The following is a 21992-nucleotide window of genomic DNA, read 5'->3' on the forward strand; positions in this document are numbered from 1 at the left end:
TCTGGGTCACTGTGACCTTGACCTCTGACCTACTGATCTTAAAATTAATGGGGTCATTTGCTGAATATGACCAACATTCCTACCAGCTTTCATGATCCTAGGCCCAAGCGTTCCTGAGTTATCATCCGGAAACGGATTGGTCTACATACCGACTGACCGGCCGACATCTGCAAAACAATATACCCCTCCTTTTTCGAAGGAAGGCAAAAGAATAAATGAGGGAAGAAACTTAAGACTGTAATACCCAAAGAATCTGTGTATGCGAGATCAAAAAGTTAGACCAACTTCTGGAAGGACGAACAGACAGACGAGATATCGAGGGGTCAGAGCGAAACACAGAAACATTTGGAACAGTTTTGCTCTCATCCCTCGAAAACATATCCCTCCTTCTTTGCGTAGAGGTAAGAAGCTATATGCTATAAATAATCATTATCACAGTAATAATGTTCTAAATACATCAAAGCTGTCCTCAGTACACTTAATAGGTATCCCCAGTACAGCAGTTTATTTGATTCGTCTGTCCCCAGTACGCGTTCAGGTCATCGAAAAATATAAATAATTTTGTAACAACAAAACATATCGTATTAACATCTTGCACAGGTTCGGACTCAGACTGTGTATTTACAATAAAGTCGCTTACTTCAGTAACATTATTATTTTTATTTTTGTTATATTAAACATTTGTGAGCGATCATGCAACTTTCAGCGAAAATTGTGACATTAGTTAAAGAAGATACTTATTCCAGTTATATAGAGGATATTACATGAGTGTCTTTTCATATCGAATTAATTAAACGAGTTGAATAAAATAATAAAATTCGAGGCTTTGCCGAGCATTATCTATTTTATTCAACGAGTTAAATAAATTCAATGTGGAAAGTAACAAATGTAATTATCTTTTTATCACATATTAGCTTTACTTGCCGAAATATTAAAAATTTTAAACTCCTTTTCAATATAAACAAGTCTATTTGAGCAACGTCTCCTATACTATAAACGACGTTGACGTCAAAGCTTTATTACCCTAGTGTATTATCATTTTTACGAAATGACTTTATTACACTCCCGCGACGTCAAACATGTGATAAAGTCGTATATTATATAGGATCAAACTATTTACAAGTATTCAAATTTTTGATAGATATGGCATGGTAAAACAAGTAATGATTAAAACGGTGAAAAAAGAAACCTAACGTGTATTTTCATAATACATATTTAAAGATTTGCTTGTATCTCTCGTTTTCATACCAAGAGCAAAAACACCACGTTTACTGATATATCGTAAAGAACAATTTGCAAGAATCAACATTACCTTACGTGACTTAGTTTTCCTGTCTGTCTGGCAGCACCTAATTTCATATTGATTTTGTTTTCTTACAGATTTGAAGCTAGAAATGCAATAAAACTTGATATATAGGTACCCCATACATGTACTGAGTGTTGTTATATTTTGTTTTCCTTTTGGATCATGAATTCCCTTCATACTATACTATAACAGAATTTCGCTTACTCCGGTGCTAAATGGCGTAAGGGGTATTGCACATTTCATTACCTTTTATGAACAGACTCAATCACGTCCAGTCTGTTTTTATTAGCTCACCTGAGCACGAAGTGCTCAAGGTGAGCTTTTGTGATCGCCCTGTGTCCGTCGTCCGTCGCCGTCCGTCGTCAACAATTTGACTATTAACACGCTAGAGGTTACAATTTTGGCCCAATCTTAATGGAACTTGGTCAAAATGTTACCCTTAATAAAATCTTGGACGAGTTCGATATTGAATCATCTGGGTTCAAAAACTAGGTCTCCAGGTCAAATCAAAGGAACAGCTTGTTAAAACTCTGCAGGTCACAATTTTGGTCCAATCTTAAATAAACTTGGTCAGAATGTTACTCTCATTAACATCTTGGACGAGTTTGATATTGGGTCATCTGGGATCAAAAACTAAGTCAAAAGGGCAAACATAAGGAAAAGATTGTTAACATTCTAGAGGCCACATTCATGACTGTATCTTCATGAAACTTTGCCAGAATGTTAATCTTGATAATCTTTAGATCAAGTTTGAATCTAGATCATGTGGGGGTCAAAAACTAGGTCACCAGGTCAAATCAAATGAAAAGGTTGTTAACGCCATAGAGGCAACATTTATTACTGTATCATCATGAAATTTAATCAGAATGTTAACGTTGGTAATTTTTAGGTTAAGTTCGAATCTTAGTTATGTGAAATCAAAAACTAGGTCACCAGTTCAAATCAAAGGAAAAACTTGTTAACACTATAGAGCCACATGTATTAACATATCTTAATGAAACTTGGCCAAAATGTTAATCTTGAGGATCTTTAGGTCAGGTTTAAATCTGGGCCAGGTGGGATTAAAAACTAGATCACCAGGTCAAATCAAAAGAAAAGCTAGTTAACACACTATAAGCCACATTTATGTCCGTATCTTAAGGATTTAGTCAGAATGTTAATCTTGATAATTTTAAAAGGAAAAGCTTGTTAACACTCTAGAGGCCACATTTATGACCATATCTTAATGAAACTTGATCAGAGTGTTAATCTTGAAGATCTTTAGGTCAAGTTTTAATCTGGGTCAGGTTGGATCATAAACTTGGTCAACAGGTCAAATCAAACGTAAAGCTTTTAAGGTCAGATTAAAGGAAAACCTAATTAACACTGTAGAGGCCACATTTATGACCATGTCTAAATGAAACTTGGTCAGAATGTTAATCTTGATGATCTTTAGGTCAATAGGTCAGGTGAGCGATACAGGGCCTTCATGGCCCTCTTGTTTCACTTGGTTTCTTTTTATGCTTCCATCGGTCCTTCACAGATTTTATCATCACACACATAGGAAAAACAAGAGGCCCAATTGTACCTAATTCGCTCACCTGAAGAGGACCTAAACCATCTGACCCTACCATGGGCGAAATGCCCCAAACTGAACACACACATTTATGAGAGGAGCTTTTATTGATAAGTAGTCATTAAATGAATTTTTACTTTTAGTCTAGCAACTGCCCTCTTTTGAACAAGTGTGAGAGAGGACCTTATAATGATCCTACCATGTGAACACGTATAACGTAATCAACATTTCAGTTATTCTTCTAAAATGATAGATATTATTATATAATGATTTTATCACCAGTACTGAAATGATATCTTTGCATGCTGGAGAAGTATATCATATATGTAAATTTTATTTACAAAGTGAGATGTATTTTCGTACAAGTGTTTATTTCTTTCAGTTTATCAGGTATGTTAAGATATGGAACCTGTCAAATTTAAGTTATAGAAAATGATAGAACTCAGTATCGTCATTTTTGTAATAAGGAACACTAAAAAAACTTTTATATGCTGTAGTTGCGAAAAAAATATCTTAAGAGAGCTATTATTATCTTTTTTTAATTGAAATACTTAGTTTGTTTATTTGTTCTTTTTTTTGTATAGCGCCATTTTTACAAGTATTTCAGTCATGTAACGGCAGTCATTTAACCTAACAAGTGTATCTGGATTCTGTATTTGTACTAGACATTTCCCGCAAGTAACTGCCAACTTCCTAATATGATTCAGAGGTGGAGGGTAAAATTACTCCTGGCACAATATCTATCATCAAGTCGTCATGGAAAACAAACGCCTCGCCAGTGGATCGAATTTGTGACCCCGCTCTCCTTATAGAGCTAAATATACCTAGTTGCATACTCGATAGTAAAGAGTTTGTAAAAGTTTATACGAGAAGTCTTACATATTTATGTATAATTCATTTTCCGTCGTAGTCTTCTTTCTCAAAACATACACTCAACAAAATTCCTAATCGGTCAGTTTATATTTGTATTACTATTTTGTCAATAATGCAGGTATTTACACGAAATTTCACAAGCCGACATTTGAACAGGTACTGCAGCTAATTATTAATTAATTTGCCGAAAATTACACTAGGTAAAATATTTTGCTCTGAGTATGTAATTTGTTCATCAAAACTTTGATAAAGATCATTCAGGCGGTTCATGGGTATAATGCGTTTAATGATGATACAGATCGAGTTTGATGAAAATCCTTCAAGCAGTTTATGAGAAGAAGACGTTTCAGTAGACCTTTTCGGTGTAAATGGAAATGTACACGACTATATATAGGTATATGTACTTCGGTCAATTTCGAGGGGTTTTCTCAAATTATTGGACACATTTTGGATATGAATAATTCAGCCAGTTTACATAGAAAGTCAAACAGAAACGTGCTTGATAAATTCTGACACAATCGAACCGTGCGATAATCAATTCTTCCTTTGGTTGTCTAACTCAGCTGTGCCATGACTATGATGCTTGGTATTTATATGAACTAATGAAATGTTATTCGTTGTCGTCTAGAGAAAAGATGATGTTGATAATTTATATCCACTTTTATTTCATCTTAATGAGAACTGTAAAATGAACTGAAAACGACAGTTTTTCACGGTATAGGACCGACGGACGTCGGATACTGTATGCCTCGTTGGTCTTCGACACCCGTGGAATTAAAACACTGATGGTGGTTTTTCAGTTCAAATTCAATATTTAGGGAACGGCCATTTCAAAAGAGGAGCCTGGCCTGTCAGATTTTGCCCAGACTCGTTTACTCTTTATTAAAGTCTATACAGTATCATATAAAAAAGCATGTATGAATGGATAACAGCAACAGGTTATGCACAGTAACTTATTACGCTGTAGCCAATTAAGCATAAAGGTAAAAAGTTTACATGCCGTTTTTAAATTTAGTTTTAATGGGCAACATAATTATTGCAGGAGAAGCAATATATATTTGATATCCTTGCCGGAATAAAGGTCAAATTATAACAGTACTATCTTTCAAACTGTAGGATATGGACCAGAATGAAATACTAGTAGTTGTTACGAGCGAAGCGAACGTATTTTTTGTTTAATATCTAGAACACTCGACGCTTAGCTCTGTAGGAAGAGCATAGATCTTCGGATAGCGGCGTCTTGAGTTCGATCCTCGGGCTAAGCGTATATTCTCAGTGACTATATGATAAAAGACATTGTATCTGAAATCATTCGTCTTCCACCTTTGATTCATGTAGGGAAGTTGGCAGTTACTTGCGGAGACTGGTACAGAACCCTGATATTTCAAAACGTCAGAAGATACTTAAAAAATTCACCAAATAGAAAAGATAGGGGTGTGCTTGAAATTTGCTTGACTGCTTTAGACCTCACGCAAATTTTCATAATGTGTGTCTATGGGAAATCGTAACTTTCATAATGTTTTCGCGAACAGGAATCAATAATAAAAAATAATTTGATAGCTCCAAGTTTCCTATGAAATATGGTTGTGATTCTAAATTTGTGTAAAACTGTCACACTGGGCGACAAAACTATGAAGCGCAAATTAGAGGAGGCAAATGTATTAAGTCATAGTGGAAATATTCTATTTATTTAGAAAGTTTCAATATTCAAACTGGAATATACCAAACCATTTTTTAAGGTGATCAAAAACAGCTGTGCTATGACTATGAGACTTGGTATTAATATTAACCGATGATACGTTATTCGTTATTGTCTTGAGACAACACCCCCGCCCCCCGCACATACACACTTTTGTCAGACGTACATAATACATGTACGTAGTCATACACACATATACATTTACGCCGAAAAGGTCTTGTAGTAAACAATGAACTCCAACCTCAGGGAGCTCAGAAAATCAAACTTTTCGTCCTGAAAACATTTTTGTGCATAAAAAAACACGGAAAGACGTAGCTATATGCCTTTGCTTTTTATCGTTACATTTGTTTTATCAGTTGACACAAGTCCAAACGAAAATGGAATGGAGCCGGAGGTACTGGCTCGGATGAACATCGTGCGATGTTTATGAAACTAAAGTACGACTTTCCTTGAATATAGCAAGTATCTAATACCTTAGATGTGAAGCCGTTTGATCCCGTCTTATTTGTAAATACATAATATGTGGTTACTTTCATCATATTTCCTTAAAAACGCTCTACTTTCGATTACATTAATGCACGGGATCTCTCTCATTCGACTCAATTTGTCTCACAGGATCCCTCTTGAATCTCATATCGGAAGCGTGACGTAACTGAATGTGTGTCATGGCATTAATTCTTTTATTTAATTCAGTATTGTCAATCTTATTCAGACTATTGAACAAATCTATAGTAGTTACATTACATTGATTATGGCGTGTAATGTGTTGCAATATTACATCTTCTATAATTATTGTCTATCTTTATATATTTATTCAAGAATGAATATTTACATTTTACACAAAATTATTATTGTTGCATCGAACAAAAATTTTGTAGGATTAACAAAAATTTTAAAGTTTTGAAATATATTTTGTGATATACAATATTTTTTAAATTTTATTGAACAAATATTTTAGTTTTGCAAAAAACATCTTAAAGGATCGAATAAATTATTTGAAAACATTGAATAAATATTTTTTTTTGATTTTACAATACTTATTTCAAAAGATAGAAAAAAATATATGAAAATATTGAACAAATATTTCCATTTTACAATAAATATTTTAAGACATTGAATAAATGTATAAAGATAGAAAATAATTATAGAAGATATAATATTGCAACACATTACACGCCATATTACATTGTATGCGTATGTAATAAAAAGGATATCATCTTTGCATCGGTAAATATGCACTAGTTCTTTAGCGGAAGAATATTCCGCTCCTAAAGTCGTGCAATCTATTTTCGCTGCACAACTCGTGCATAGCCTATAGTTATTGTGGTGCTTTTAAATACGAACTTAATCTCATAACTCTAACACTGAAGTTAAATTGAGAGGGCGTCGGTGCCGATAGAAAATTGATTGAGTGCGAGAGGGTTCCTGTACCGTGTGCATGGAGTCAAGAGGGATCCTGCGAGGCAAAATTGAGCCGACTGAGAGGGATCCCGAGCATTAGTGAAATCGAAAGTAGAGCGTTTTTAAGGAAATATGATAAAAATAACCACATATTAGGTATTTACAAATAAGATGGGATCAACGGCTTCACATCTAAGGTATTCGATACTTGCTATATTCAAAGAAAGTCATATTTAAGTTTCATAAACATCCAGTTACCCCGGCTACATTCCATCTTCATTTCAACTGATAAAACTAATGTAACGATAAAAAGCAACGGTATATAGCTACGCCTTTCCGTGTTTTTGTATGCACAAAAATGTGTCCAGGACGAAACTTTTGATTTTCTGAGCTCCCTGACGTTGAAATTCATTGTTCACCATAAAGAGAGCCCTATGCGCGAACAAAGAGGGATCTGTTTTCTCATTTACCACAGAGAGGGATCCGATCTGCATATACACCGTATACGTGTGCACTAAATGAGAAAATGGGTTATTTATTTATCTGCCTGGCAATAAACTGTTGTTTTGATATATTAGTTAAATGACAATTTTTGCTGGGTTGTACATGAATATGCCTGAAAATCTTCAAATTTAGTGCAAGAAGACTTACAGAACAGACGCTTTCAATAATTATCGGATACAGCTATGATAAATCCAAACCATACTAATTGATATTATTTTCTTTTCTGTTAACTGGTTAATATGTGGCGCATAGTGAGGCGGAAGCTAACAACTAATGAAAGCTTGGTTTCAATATGAATTTTATTTGTGCGCCCGAAACTATTCTTATCGTTATTATCGCAATAGACGTCAGTGCCTGATGCACCCTAAGGGGAAATATATTTTAAGTAGTCCCATCATGAGTACTGTAAAATATATCTTATATCATTCACTTTGAATTCATTAATTCATTCATGCATTTTTAACCACAGGAAAGATAACTCTTGCAAACCCTTATATTTTTTTTGGTTGGGTTTAACGTCGCACCCACACATTTTAGGTCATATGGCGACTTTCCAGCTTTGATGGTGGAGGAAGACCCTAGGTGCACATCCGTGCATTATTTCATCACGAGCGGGCACCTGGGTAGAATCACCGACCTTCCGTAAGCCAGCTGGATGGCTTCAATGCCCCTGAAGAATTCAACGCCCCGAGATGGGCTCGAACCCGCATCGATGAGCGACCTTAACCACACGGCCACGGAGGCCCCTGCAAACCCTCAAGTCAGATTTCCAAACAAATGTGCTTGCATTTGCTTTTCAAACCCAGCTTTTAAGGCAATTCGCCACAGTCAAAACTCAGTATCAGTTCAAATTTTCAGGCCGAGTATTTTTCTCTTGAAAATTGCACTAAAGCCTTAACAGTTGGTCAAATTATCGTCAACACAGTATCATATGATGATTTATGATGATTTATAGTACATACGCCGCTTGTAAAATGTTGATTCTCGTTTAGACCGAAAGCCTACCCCAACATACTGAAATCTTACGCGCAATTAAACTCCATTATAATACATATTTAATTTACAAAGACAAAATTAAGTTCGTTTTAAGTACAATATGTATAATACACACTCTTACGGACTTTTTGTCGAATTTGTTCCTGGTTATTGCATTATGCACAGACAGACAACCCCATGTAAAATTAATTCAAAATGTTGCTTGTGTACACATGCAATACTGACCACAGCCTGCAGCTAGGTAAACCAATACGCATCGATAGTTCAACGCATCACTGCGCTAATTATATTGACTTATATACGGAGATAACATGGTTTTTTATTGAAAAGTCGAACTATAACCTGTTTATATACATGTAAATTATGTTTGAACAGAAAAAAAATTGGATAAATTAATGTTGTTTGGAGTTTCGTGTATAATTCAGTAACCTGGTAAAATTTCAAAATAATTTCCTAAGACTTTGTTCTTCACGGTCTGGTTTATAATTGGCTGTTATTATTACATGAATTGCATATATATTGAGTTTGACTACACGTAAAATTCAAAATGGTGTCATTCTGGCCAGAAAAAAATATCAAATAAAGACATAAAACAGGTAGTGAAATGCACCTACTTTTTGCATATCTTCACATAGATACTTATAATATAATTATGACAAAATTATTGATTTTATAGTTACCGCTTATTCATCTTTTATTTTTATGAAAATTTGCACGTGAAATGTGTTTAAAACTAGGATACCTTAATTGCAGATTTTATTTTTAATATAGTTCTTTTCAACAAGGCAGTTAATGCAAGCTTCGTGCAATATAGAGAAATTGGGACTGTATGAAAAGTAGGCTCTCTCTCGTCGCGAAATCCAAAAATTTACTACAGCACAGCCTCTCAGAAGTATCATTTATCATTAATCTTATAAAACTTGTTTTTATGAAGAGAGGGATCAAATTCTTGCATAAATTATTAAAACCAAGAAACCTAAACAATATTTTTCAAGGGAAGTTGTTGCTCTAGGTATGTGTCGTTTAGGCAGCAAGACTACGTCGACACATGCAAAAATGTCAGTGTTATTCTAAATATTTTGCGATTACTTCCATATTGCTTAGGCATCAATACATAAAACTTCGTTTTGTTATTAATTTTGTTTTTACTATCAGTTCTGTGTTCAAATATTGAACTGCTTTCAGTGGGTTACAGTAATGTATTTGTATGGAATCAAGCTATTGCTAAATATTGAACTACACGAGTAAATCGAATATTTATAGGTTATTAGCTTTGTATCGGAAATATGCACGAGTTCTTCAGTGGAAATATTGCGCAACTTTAGGAGCGCAATATTCTTCCGCTGAATAACGAGTGCATACTTCCCGATGCAAAGATAATAACCTTTTTATTACATACGCATCTACACGTATAAATATAATGTAAATATCATAAATTTGTTCAATAGCCTGAATATGACTGACAATACTGAACTAAAAAAAAGAAATAGTGTAACAACTCATACTGAATTACGTCACGCACCCGATATGAAATTCAGGCGTCAGTGTATGGAAAAATATTGACATTTCCGGTACCAGTGTAAACTAACGGGGAATAGAAAAGTGTATGTAATAAATATATTAATCGTTTTCCTCGTGCAATCCAATATCAAATAAAGACTCCAATATTAAACAATTATTACATACTCGTTTCTATTCCCCGTCAAGTTACAATGGTACCGGAAACGTCAATATTTTTCCATACACTGACGCCTGAATTTCATATCGGGTGCGTGACGTAATTCAGTGTTTGTTGTTGCACTATTTTTTTCTGTTTAGTTCAATATTGTCAATCCTATTCAGGCTATTGAACAAATTTATGATATTAACATTATATTTATACGTGTAGATGTGTATGTAATAAAAAAGTTATAATCTTTGCATCAGGAAATATGCACTCGTTCTTCAGCGGAAGAATATTGTGCTCCTAAAGTCGCGCAATATTTCCGCTGAAGAACTCGTGCATATTTCCCGATACAAAGCTAATAACCTATAAATATTGGACTCCACGTGGAAAATACAATACTAAGTCTAATTGAAAGCAGTCCAGAATTAAAAATACAGTACTGCGAATACAAAGAAATGGCGTCGTTACAGTGTTTTAAATGCATTTCTTATTTTGGCTTTAGCGTCCTCTAAACGGGACCAAGTGCTCCAATTTGAACAAACTTGTGACAAACATTATAATGCTGTAACAGACCAAGTTTGGTGAAGATCCATCAAACGTTTCATGAAAAGATATTTTTTTCTACTTTTAGTTTTTGCGGCTTCTAAAAGGGTCCAAGGTAAACCACTTGAACAAATGTGATAGAAAAAAGTGTCGGAATACTACTGACTAAGTTTGGTGTAGTTCTGACTAGTAGTTTTAGAGGAAAAGATGTTTAAGTGAAAATGTGGACGACGTACAATGGACGCCTGACCATCCACTTTCACTTATACCCTGAACCTTCAGTTCAGGTGAGCTAAAAAGAGCATTAAACAGAACTGACCACGAGCCTAAAGCAAGAATGATGCAATTCGGAGCCATGTCTTAATAACGTTCAATAATGCTTATAGCTGGAAAAAAGAGCGATCATGTTTGCTTCTCTCAATTAATCATGACTAACTGCTTCTTCAAAGGAAGGTGTCTAAGTTCTCACATGCCCTTATTCTAACCTTATCTATTAACTTTGCCCATGTAGACTTACAGTTTTTGTGACGATACAAAGATAAATTTGATTTCATAAGTACATGTATAAAATTATCCCTCAACACATAAATAAATACACACTGAAAGTTAAAATGATACGTGTACTTACAACTCATTATCGTAATTCCACATCTTTGCACGTCGAATGGATAATTCATCAAATTCATACGACAGAAGTTTGTCATCGAAAGTCTGGTAATAAAAAGATTGCAATCGTTAGATCTCATTGACGTGTACATATTGGGCATTCTTTTGCGCTACATATTTTCCGTTATGTCGTTTTGTCGGAGTGGACTGGGTGTGGGTGGGGTTGCGGGGAATGGACATCGAAACAATTACAAACAATAAAACAAGTGCTGTAAGCCTAAACTTAATGGCAGTACATTCTAGTGGATCATTTGCAATTATAATCCATAAATAAAGTATGCTATATTAGCCAAAGGAAGCACTGGAAATACATGACATCATATGCACCACAATTGTACTTTGCAAACTTTAAAACATCTGATATAGAAATACGAAATTGACAAACATTATTTAAGGTTTTGTAATGCCAGTAGCTGTCTATTAGAAGTTCAAATACATGTAAAAGCAAGTAAACATTGGTGACTAAGTGCGCAATTCCAAGACATACGTGACAAGTAACAACAGCAAAAGTACGTGTACACGAATAGATGAGGTATTGCAACAATAATATGGTACCAAACAGCAATAACAGGCTGAGACCACACCAATAAGGGTCAGAAAAACACCAAACCGTCTAAAGAGACTTAATTTATTAAGGGCTGTATATAAAGGATACACGATAACAGTTAAGAACAAAAGACCCCATCGTTTTAATCGATTTAGGCAATCAGATTTTCCACCTGTCTTGTATTCCAACAGCTTACGGTACACGCGGTTACCCTTAATTTCCTATACATACAGAAAATGAATATATCCAAACACACAAGATCAATTAACCAAACATGTACGGTTCCACTTCAAAGACAAAAGATAAACCTTATTTAATGTGTTGGATATTGTCTTAGATTTTCCGATGACTGGATGATTTTACATTCGAAATCTAAGCTAGCAGATGAACATGTTTTGCTTTATCCGGTAGTCTACTGTTCCAAGTACATGTACAGTAAGCATTATAAACTGGGTCAAGGTTCAGAAGATATAATGATCGTTCAAACATTTTATCATGCTATCATAACTGCCTGGGTAAGAATTAGTAGGAAGTAGCTAGATCTACTATTACACCTCAATCGGAAGGGAACGGAAAGTACACTGGATACTTTTTAACTCGTCAGAAATTTAAGATTTATGGATAGGTACCTTTTGCTAAACGTAACTACTCCATCTGGATTAATGTAAATAAGCTCTTCAGGTTTTACTAATGAATGTGCCCCCGCCTTCCTCTCATTGCTTATATACAGGTCTGGTGTCCAAACCAGTGCGACCATTTCCCCTGTTAGATCAAGTCGGCTGTAGTTTGCAAGTTCTTTGAATGCTAATCGTTCATCTTGCCACTGCATCCTCATAAGCATCATTATTGTGTATTCCTGCAATGATTAAAAAAAGTATTGATTACAGCTCTATTTTTCAAAATTGGTTTTATGTAAAGTGATATAAGTCTTCTTAAAGAGGTATTAATTTTTGTTACGTAAATCCTATTAATACAACATATGAAACAACACTGTTTAAGACTATGTTACCATGTAATATCTGGTGAATGATCCCAACTTCAGATAGACAAAATAGACGGTAGGCAATTCCGACTGCTTTCGTTTAAATATAAGAAACAGATTTGACCTTTTACATAATTTATTTCATCTAGAGCTATCAAAATATACGTCAGTTGATGTTTAATTATGTTCAATTATAATTCATATCACGACTTCCAGCTTTTGCTGGTTGTGGAAGACCCCAGGTGCCCCTCCATGCATTATTTCATCACGAGCGGTCACCTGGGTAGAACAACTGACCTTTCGCAAGCCAGCTGGATGGTTTCCTCACATGAAGAATTCAACGCCCCGAGTGAGGCTCGAACCCACATCGGTGAGGGGCAAGTGATTTGAAGTCAGTGACCTTAACCACTCGGCCACGGAGGCCCTTTTTTTGGGAATAATCCACCCTAAAGCGAAACTTTAGATCCAAATTGGATTCCAGGACAAAAAGTATTTATTTTTGTAATTATGCACTTACTATTCGCTATTTAACTCTGCATTTAAGTATACATTTATTAAGTTTGGATGCACTTTCGTTAGTCTATTGTTTTGTGCAATAATCAACACATTCAGACGATGCTCACATAAACTGATGATATAGTGGCGGTTCGAAACTATTGCAATATGTGACATCAAAGCCACATTGTGAAGGTAGAATCATATTATAAGGTCAGATAACCCCTTAATTACAAAAGGCAATATCAAACAAACAACATCAGAACAGATGGTCGGCGTTGGTTTCAGAATAGGAATGTGCTGATCGTAATCTTTTTAGTTTCACTAAAACTCACAAGTTTTAAGAATTTGATTACATACATAATACAATTCGTCACTAAAAAGGTCAGGGTCATACATTTGATATTTTGCTTGATTCATTGAAAATGTAACCAACATGCATGTATTCAATGGGGCTGATCTGTTTGATACTAGTCTTCTGGCCAGTTTTGTCAAGCTCTTCAAGCTGATTATCCTGCGTATTTAGCTGTTCTAGTTTTTTATACTACACCAGAGTTTGTGTGGTTTCCATTTCGTGCAATTTGTTCTATTGCCTGTGTTAGGGATTCATCTACACTGTAACTTTGTAACATTATTTGGATAAATGTGAGGTTTGATTCGCACCATAAACCAGTGTTGCTTTTGCCGCTGACTATTCCAAAGCGGTACCCCACGGCGTTCTTTGTTAGCGCGCGCGTGCGTGCCTCTGTGTTTGTGCGTGCTTGCGTGCGTGCGCGCGCGCGCGCGTGCATGCGTGCGTTTGTGTGTGTTTACCGTGTGCACGTCCGCGTGCTGAGAGTTGTGATTAGGAGACGCTGTGTTTTTAGCTCACCTGTCACGTAGTGACAAGGTGAGCTTTTGTGACCGCTTGATGTCCGTCGTCCGTCAACAATTTGTAAAAAAAAATCTTCTTCTTCAGAACCATTGGGCAGATTTACACCAAAGTTCACAGGAATGATCCTTGCGTGGCCTCCTTTCAAAATTGCCCAAAGAATTTAATTCGATGCAGAACTCTGGTTGCCGTGGCAATCGAAAGGAAAAACTTTGAAAATCTTCTGGTCAGAAACTGTTAGCCAGTTTTCAAAAATATTTTGTAGAAAAGATCTCTAGGTGACCCTCTTCCAAACTTGCCTAAGCCATTCTGTTTTGGAAAAAAAACATAGCCGCCAGGCGGCTGGGCTTATTTTCCCAATATGGATATATCGTAAATTAAAAAAATCTTCTTCTTTAAAACCACTGGTCATAGAAATGATCCTTGGGTGCCCTCTATCACAATTGCCCATATAATTGAAATCCATGCAGGTCTCTGGTTGCCATGGCAACGGAAAGGAAAAACTTTAAAAATCTTCTTGCCCAAAACCACAGTAGATAGGGCTTTGGTATTTGGTATGTGGGATCATCTAATGGTCCTCTACCAAGTTAGTTCAAATTATCCCCTAGGGTCAAATATGGCCCCGCCCTGTGGGTCATATGGTTTACATAGACTTATATAGGAAAAACGTTGAAAATCTTCCTGTCCAAAACCACAGGGCTTAGAGCTGTGATATTTTTATGTAACATCATCTAGTGGCCCTTTACTGAGATTGTACAAATTATCACCCTAGGGTTAAATATGGCCAGCCCCGGGGTCAAATTAATGGTTTATATAGACTTATATCGGGAAAAACTTTGAAAATCTTCCAGTCCAAAACCATAGGGCCTAGGACTTTGATATTTGGTATGTAGCATCATCAAATAGTCTGTTTGTTCAAAGTATCTACTTAGGGTCAAATATGGCCCCACCCCAGGGATCACATGGTTTATATTGACTTATATAGGGAAAATTTTTGAATTTTTTTTGTCCACAACCGCAGTGCATAGGGCTTTGGTATTTGGTATGTAGCATCATCTATTGGTCCTTTACCATGTTTGTTCAATTTATCCCCTAGGGTCAAATATTGTTCCGCCCAGGCCGGGGTCACTTGATTTAAATAGACTTGTAAAGGAAAAACTTTAAAAATCTTCTTGTCTGAAACCACAAGACCTAGGCCTTTGATATTTTGTACGTAACATTGCCTTATGGTCCTCTACCGAGATTGTTCAAATTATTACCCTATGGTGAAAAAATGCCCTTCCCTGGGGGTCCATAGTTTTACATTATACCTATATAGGAAAAACTTTAAAAATCTTCTATGAAACTGCATGGCCTAGGCTTTGATATTTGGTATGTTACATTGCCTAGTGGTCCTCTAGATACCAAAGTTTATTCAAATTATGCCCCTTAGTTGAAAAGAAACCCCATCCAGGGTGTCCCAAGTTTTACTTTGATTTATTCCCCTGGGTGAAAAGAGGCCCTGCCCCGACATACTTTCTTGTTTTTTAAGATACAGCCTTGAAACTTTGGTGACATGTACAGTTTTGCACACTGATCTTAAAAACTGACTTTCAGTGACCATGAATGTGACCCACTGACCTACTTTCTTAATATTTTAGCATCATTTTTGACATTTGATATATGTAGCTCATATTACTCGGGTGAGCGATCCAGGGTCATAATGACCCTCTTGTTTTGGCACGTGTTATTCTATGTCTTTTTTATGATTCAGGAAATTGTCTTGAACCCATATCACTGCTGTAATTTTACAACGTTTAGGAGGGCCCGAGGATGCAATTATCGATGTCGATATATTGTTGCTTTGTTTGTCAAAAAGATAGAATATACTAAAATGCCGCCGACGGATAACGACTTAATTACGAAATTGGAACATGTTTTTGTGCTATTGTTTCTTGCGCCGGAACGATTGACTTGATTTGGTCACATAAGGTCCTCGTTGCTTACAAAATGAAATTAGTATCAGCTATTCATGCAATATGTGCCAAGGAAAAGGGCAAAATGTGTTGAAAATCTCTCTCTTTCGATAATTGTTAGGTTTCAAAAAAGGAATCAAGTCCTTGTTATACTATTATTCAAAGCGTCTAGGAGGACTTGAGGATGAGTTAAACAATGTTTATATCAGGCTTAAACGTATTGCCCGAATAACAGTAGATGATGTTAAATTACCGACATATTTTCAGGACCTTCAAAGGCCTTATTATAAAATTATAACATGTTTGGGTGCTTAGATACTGCTGTTGTCTGCATTGAAACGATGACTTGAGGCAAGAACGGTGATGTATGAAAAATCGTAAATTTTGTCATTTTTCAGGTGTCGGAAAATGGGCTCGAATCCTTGTTACTGCTCTATTTTGCAGTGTTCGGGACGGCTTGAGGATGCATTGAACAAGTTGGATATGTTGCTGGTAAATATTTCCAAATAATAGTACATATAACAACGGATTTTCAGGATGCCGACGAAGGCTTCATAACGAAATTGGAACGTGATTGGTGCTTAGATTCTGCTATAGTTTACACCGGAACAATTGACTTGAGCCAAGATTTGGTCTCCTTTGTTCATCTATGGAGTCTTTATGAGATACAAAACGGAATTGTATTTACCAATTTCAGTATAATGTGCCGAAGAAAAACGGCAAAATATGACGAAAATCATATTTTTTAGAATTTTGGATGTCCGAAAATAGGTTCAAATCATTGTTACTGTTGTAATTGTTGTATTACATGATTTGGTGCTTAGATACTGCGCCAAAGCGATGTTCTTGAGCCAATATACCTTAGGTAATCGTTAGAGTCTATATGAGATATAAAATTAATTTAATAATGTATTCACAATGCTCCAAGGAAAGACGGTTAAATGTGTGGAATATTTCTAGGTGTCCGAAAAATGGGCGCGCCAAACGTCTAAAGAAGACATCATTAAGAAAACTGAACACAGTAACCTTTGTGTTCTGCGCCAATACGACGGACTCAAGCCACGGATTTGCCCGCTTAGAGTGATTATCGTCGGGGACTGTAAATGATACACTTTGAAACTAGTTTTAGCAACAACAAAAAAAACTCTGTGTAATCTGTTTGAAATCGTATTTTGTCAATTTTTGAATATCAGAAAACGGGGCCACATTCTTGTTACTGCTGTAATTCGTCTCGGAGCATTTTAGGACACCTGAAAAATGACAAAAATAAGATTTTACCGTGCCTTATTAAAGGCACAAAATGCATAAACATTAAATTGCTTAAACTAATTTCAATTTGTATCTCATAAAGACGAAAGCTATAACCTTAGGTGACCAAATCTTGACGATGCAAAATACAGCAGTATCTAAGCACCGGAAAGGGTTTAAATTTCGTAATCATGCCTTTTTAGACGTATGCCGTCGGCATCATTAAAAAATTTAACGGCAGTGTAATATGTACCATCTTCTTCTTCTCGTACACTGTCAGACCAGTAGCCTCGATGAAAATTGTGGATTGACGCAGATCCTCAATGCCTCCATACAGTTTCTTGTTGATTGAGGTATCTCGCTCCTGGTCATGCCTTTTACATCTCTGAAGTATATGCTCCGCAGTCTGATCTTCCTCGCTACATGGACAAGTTGGCAATGATGCCAGTCTGTATTTCTTGTACATGTGAGCATTGAGCTTGTTGTGCCCTGAGCGGAGCCTGGCCATCATCACTTGTTCAGACCGATCAAGGAGATGAAAAGCATCTTCCTCCATCCTTGGTCTCGTTAGTGCCTTGATGATGGTGACTTTCTCCTTGTAAGTCACAGGTTCTTTTGGTTGTTCTGACTGAGCTCCTAGCTAAGCCAGTTTGTCTGCCTCTTCATTGCCTGTAAGTCCACAGTGGGATGGAATCCACTGAAGCGCTACTTTGCAGGTTATACTCAGGCTCTACATTCTCCTGGCTAGCTGCGGAGCTTTATTGTTGATCAGAGGAACAGCAAGTCTCATAGTCACTGAGGACAGATCATTCGCTAGTGGGTTTATAATGTCTTCACTATCTAGGTGAGTCGTTGTTATGTTCAGCTCAGTTTTGATACTCTCGGTTGAGTTTCTTTGCCTCCTGCTACGTTTGAGCCGATTTTTGGTGTAGCCATCTAGCTTGGCTTTCATGGGATGGTCTTGAAAAGACCTGAACTTCTCTGCTTGTCTCCTGTCTTGTAACGGCTGTGTGCCTTTAGCTTCTCCATGAAGGAGATTGGTGTAGACTTTGTAGCACCTGTCATGATCCGCAATGCTTGGTTCTGTACTTTGTCTAAAGCCTGTTGGTTAGTTTTGGCAGTAGTGGACCAGGCAGTTGAGCTATACTCTAAATCGGGTCTCACTGTTCCCTGATATACTGTCTTGAGTATTTGCTCATTTGCTCCCCACGTTGTTCCAGCAAGTTTGTGCATCATGGCAAGCTTCATACGGGCTTTCCCTTCTGCTTGACTAATGTTGGGCTTCCAGGTTAGCCGTTTGTCAAAGGTCACGCCACGGTATTTTGCCTCGTTTTGCTTCAATCAGCGAAGTATTTCCAATCTTGATTTTACCCGCCCTCTGCTTTGACGACAGGGAGAATAGTGTGGTGGACAATTTCTCTGTATTGATCGATACACACCAATCTTCAGCCCAGGCTGAAAGTTGATGGCTCCTTGCATCCTGTGTGTCGCCGTAGTGGCATGTTCTGCCTTACACCATAACACCAGATCGTCACCGTAGAGTGCAGCCTTAACTCCTTTCGGTAGTTCAGACACCAGATCATTGATGAAAACCAAGAAGAGTGTAGGGGATAAGATTCCGACTTGTGGGACACCATGACGCATCAGGAACTTCCTACTGCTGGCATGTTCTAAACTGACTCTTGCTCTCCTGTTGTGGAGGTATGACTTAATCCACCTCGGCATGTGACCTCCTACTCCAGTCATCAATTTGACGAGGAGTCCATCAGTCCAGACTTTGTCTCTCTACAGATCAATCCATGCTGTAAGCACGACTTTCTGCTCTTGGAAGGAGGCGTCCTCTATCTCTTGCGATAGATAAGTGGTCTGGTCCTCAGTGGAGCGGAATTGCCTGAAGGCAGCTTGTTGCGTTACAAATAGGGTGTTAGTCTCCATGTACCACTTCACTGCATTCACAATCCTCTCCATGGTCTTTTCAACACAGCTGGTAAGGCCAACTGGGCGATAGCTTGCAGCCTTCTTTGGATCCTTCCCTTTCTTTTGGATGGGGATCATGACTACCTCTTTCCATATCTGTGGAAGCAGTCCTTGTGTACAGCTGTTGTAAATTTCCAGGAGTTTGCAAATTGCGGCAGTTCCTAGCTGGGTCGGCATTTCATTTGTGACTCCATCTGGTCCAGGAGACTTCTTTGTCTTCAACTGCCTAAGAGCTGTCTGTAGCTCATGCAGTTTAAGACTCTGCTTCATGCATTCTGGTGTCACTTGGCTTGTCTGCCTTTCCCTTTTTTCTTTTCGGGCTTCCCTTTGCCGTTCCCTGTTGATGGGGATGTTGGAAACATCTTTATAGTTAGAGGCAAAAGTGTTTGCCGCTTGTTTACCCGTCAACAGTTCACCATTCTCTTCCAAAGTTACTGAGCTTCTTCCTGTTTCTTCATCGTTCAGCTGTCTCGTCAATCTCCACAGCTTTAGGTTGAGCGAGGCTGTTTTGTTTCTCCAGCTCTTCCTCTGTGCTTCCCGTTTGTGCCTGAGGAATTTGGCCTTGGCTCGCTGTAGAGAGAGGTTACTTTCTTGTGTGGGATTGTTTTCTGCTTCCTCCCTGGCTTCTGATGACTTTGCCTGTAGATTCTCAAACTCATCACTCCAGTAGGGCTTATAGTCTATTCTTGCTCACCTTGGAATGGCGCTGTAAGCAGCCTTAAGTATACTGGCGTTGAAGTCTTTGACAACCCGGTTGATGTCTCTACCTTCCACTTTGATGTCTTTACAGAGCTCATCACTCAGACTTTGGTAAAAGGTCCATTTGGCCTTCTTGTAGTTCCATCTGGTGATGTTAGGTGAAGTAGAGGCTATATGGTCCATAGTAAGTTGGAATGTGCGATGGTTGTTCATCGACTTTCCGCTTGACATGTCCATATATGTCATCAGTACATAAAGCAAGATCAGGGGTTGATGTTGTTCGCCAGCTTCTGGAGTAAAAAGTTGGGGGATCATCTGTCTTGTTGATAAGGTTTAGCTTGTTATCATTTTGCCAGGTCTCCACTTCCTCTCCACGTTTATCCAGGTGGTCATATCCCCAGCTTTGTGAGTGACTGTTAAAGTCTCCTACAATGATGAACCTGGTTTCATCAGTTGTAATTTTGTCAAGGGACAGAGCTTTGGAGAGTATATATTCACAAGTTTCAAGTTGAACTCGTTCTTTCTGCCAGTTCTGTCACAGCGAAAACACTGGTATCCTCTGACTTTGAAGGATTTCTCTGGCTGTAGGTGAGTTTCCTGAATGCAACAGACATTGACGTCTTTCTCATGGAGGATATGCTCAAGTTCAGCTTTCTTGTTGAAGACACCCTCCACATTCCAATGCATCAGCCTGAAAGGCTGATGCGGATTGGTTCATTTCCTTGGTATGTTCCTCCTTCTTCTCTTTGCATGTTGTGGATTGAAGGAGGGACCCCCAGTAGCAGCTGTAAGTGGACTCTGTCGAGGCTCAGAGCCCGGCACTGAATCCCCCTGGAGGGACCTTAGAGATTCAGCACCACATTGTTGAATACCGGATGGCTGTTTAGTCATAGCGGTATTGCATGGTGCTGTAGTTCGTTAAGAGAGTGCCAATAGCCCAGCACCTCTGTCTTCAACTCTCTAGGTTTCTTTCGGGGTTACCTCACCCTTAGTTCCGAGTTAAAACCCTATCCTGGGAACACTTGTCTCATAGCTGGGGGTCTGTTCATATGCATCAGGGCATGTCCACACACCGGTGGGCACCAACTGGGAGGCACTGCAAAAGGGCTTGTCTGCAGAGAGGCTATGTACTGGCACTCGGCTCCTTGTTCACCAGAAGGCTAGCCAGCGGTAGAGGCTGAAAGCGGAAAGTGACAAGCAAACAACACACAACACACCACACTTGACACATCAGCAGACCAATGCCACACAATATGTGCCATTATTTGATTCTACATACAAGCAATAATTTTATCCACATGGTTCAATGCATAAAAATGCACCCCCCCCCACCCCCAAACGCACCAGATTTCATCGTTTTTTATTGACATATAAGGTATAAATTGCAGAAACTAGTTTCACTTTGTATATCATAAAGACTACATCGATTACCTAAGGTGACTAAATCTGGGCTTAAGTTCATCCTATCGACACAGAATGCAGAAGCACATGTTCAATTTCATAATGAAGCCTTTCTTGGACGTATGCCCTTTACCTTGGTTGCGCAACCAGAACAGATTGGAAATATATGAATTCCTAAGCTACACATTGTTTCAGAACTTGCCTTTTGGTTCAAATTCTTGAAAATCCTAATATTTATTAAATGCAAATGTAAAATTAGAAATTATATTGAAATCAGTAGCAATAGTTCACTTTTTAAGTGGAGAGTAAGGAGAGTAATCACAAAATGTCATAGGTAGTAATAAAACATATACTTCCAATAGAGACCTATGAAATGAGTCCCTTTGTTCTTTAAATAATTCTCAAACAGAATATTCTAAAATGTCAAAATACGTTGGTCAAATGTGATCGATTGCCTTTAAGACTTCATAGACGTACCATGTTTTGTTCGCTGATTGAAGTCAAATCAAATATATCCAGCTGAACGATCACTACAGTTCTGTTTCCTGAAATGTAAATGTTAACTTACATTTATATTATATATGGAACTTAAATTGCAAGATGTCGCA

General features: G+C 37.5%; 1 protein-coding gene across 2 annotated transcripts in view; it reads right to left on the reverse strand.

Moving 5' to 3' along the window:
• Nucleotides 1-21992, reverse strand: part of LOC128547023 (glycine receptor subunit alpha-2-like) — a 76750-nt gene that overhangs the window by 26818 nt on the left and 27940 nt on the right. For both annotated transcript variants that reach the window (XM_053518581.1, XM_053518580.1), the window contains exons 3-5: nucleotides 21862-21929; nucleotides 12386-12612; nucleotides 11172-11254 (exon numbers count right to left, since the gene is read on the reverse strand). In XM_053518581.1, the coding sequence (XP_053374556.1) occupies nucleotides 11172-11254; nucleotides 12386-12612; nucleotides 21862-21929 (378 nt within the window). The remainder of the gene's footprint in view (nucleotides 1-11171; nucleotides 11255-12385; nucleotides 12613-21861; nucleotides 21930-21992) is intronic.

This window comes from Mercenaria mercenaria, chromosome 11 (genome assembly GCF_021730395.1).
Source record: "Mercenaria mercenaria strain notata chromosome 11, MADL_Memer_1, whole genome shotgun sequence".
Taxonomy (NCBI): Eukaryota; Metazoa; Mollusca; class Bivalvia; order Venerida; family Veneridae; genus Mercenaria; species Mercenaria mercenaria.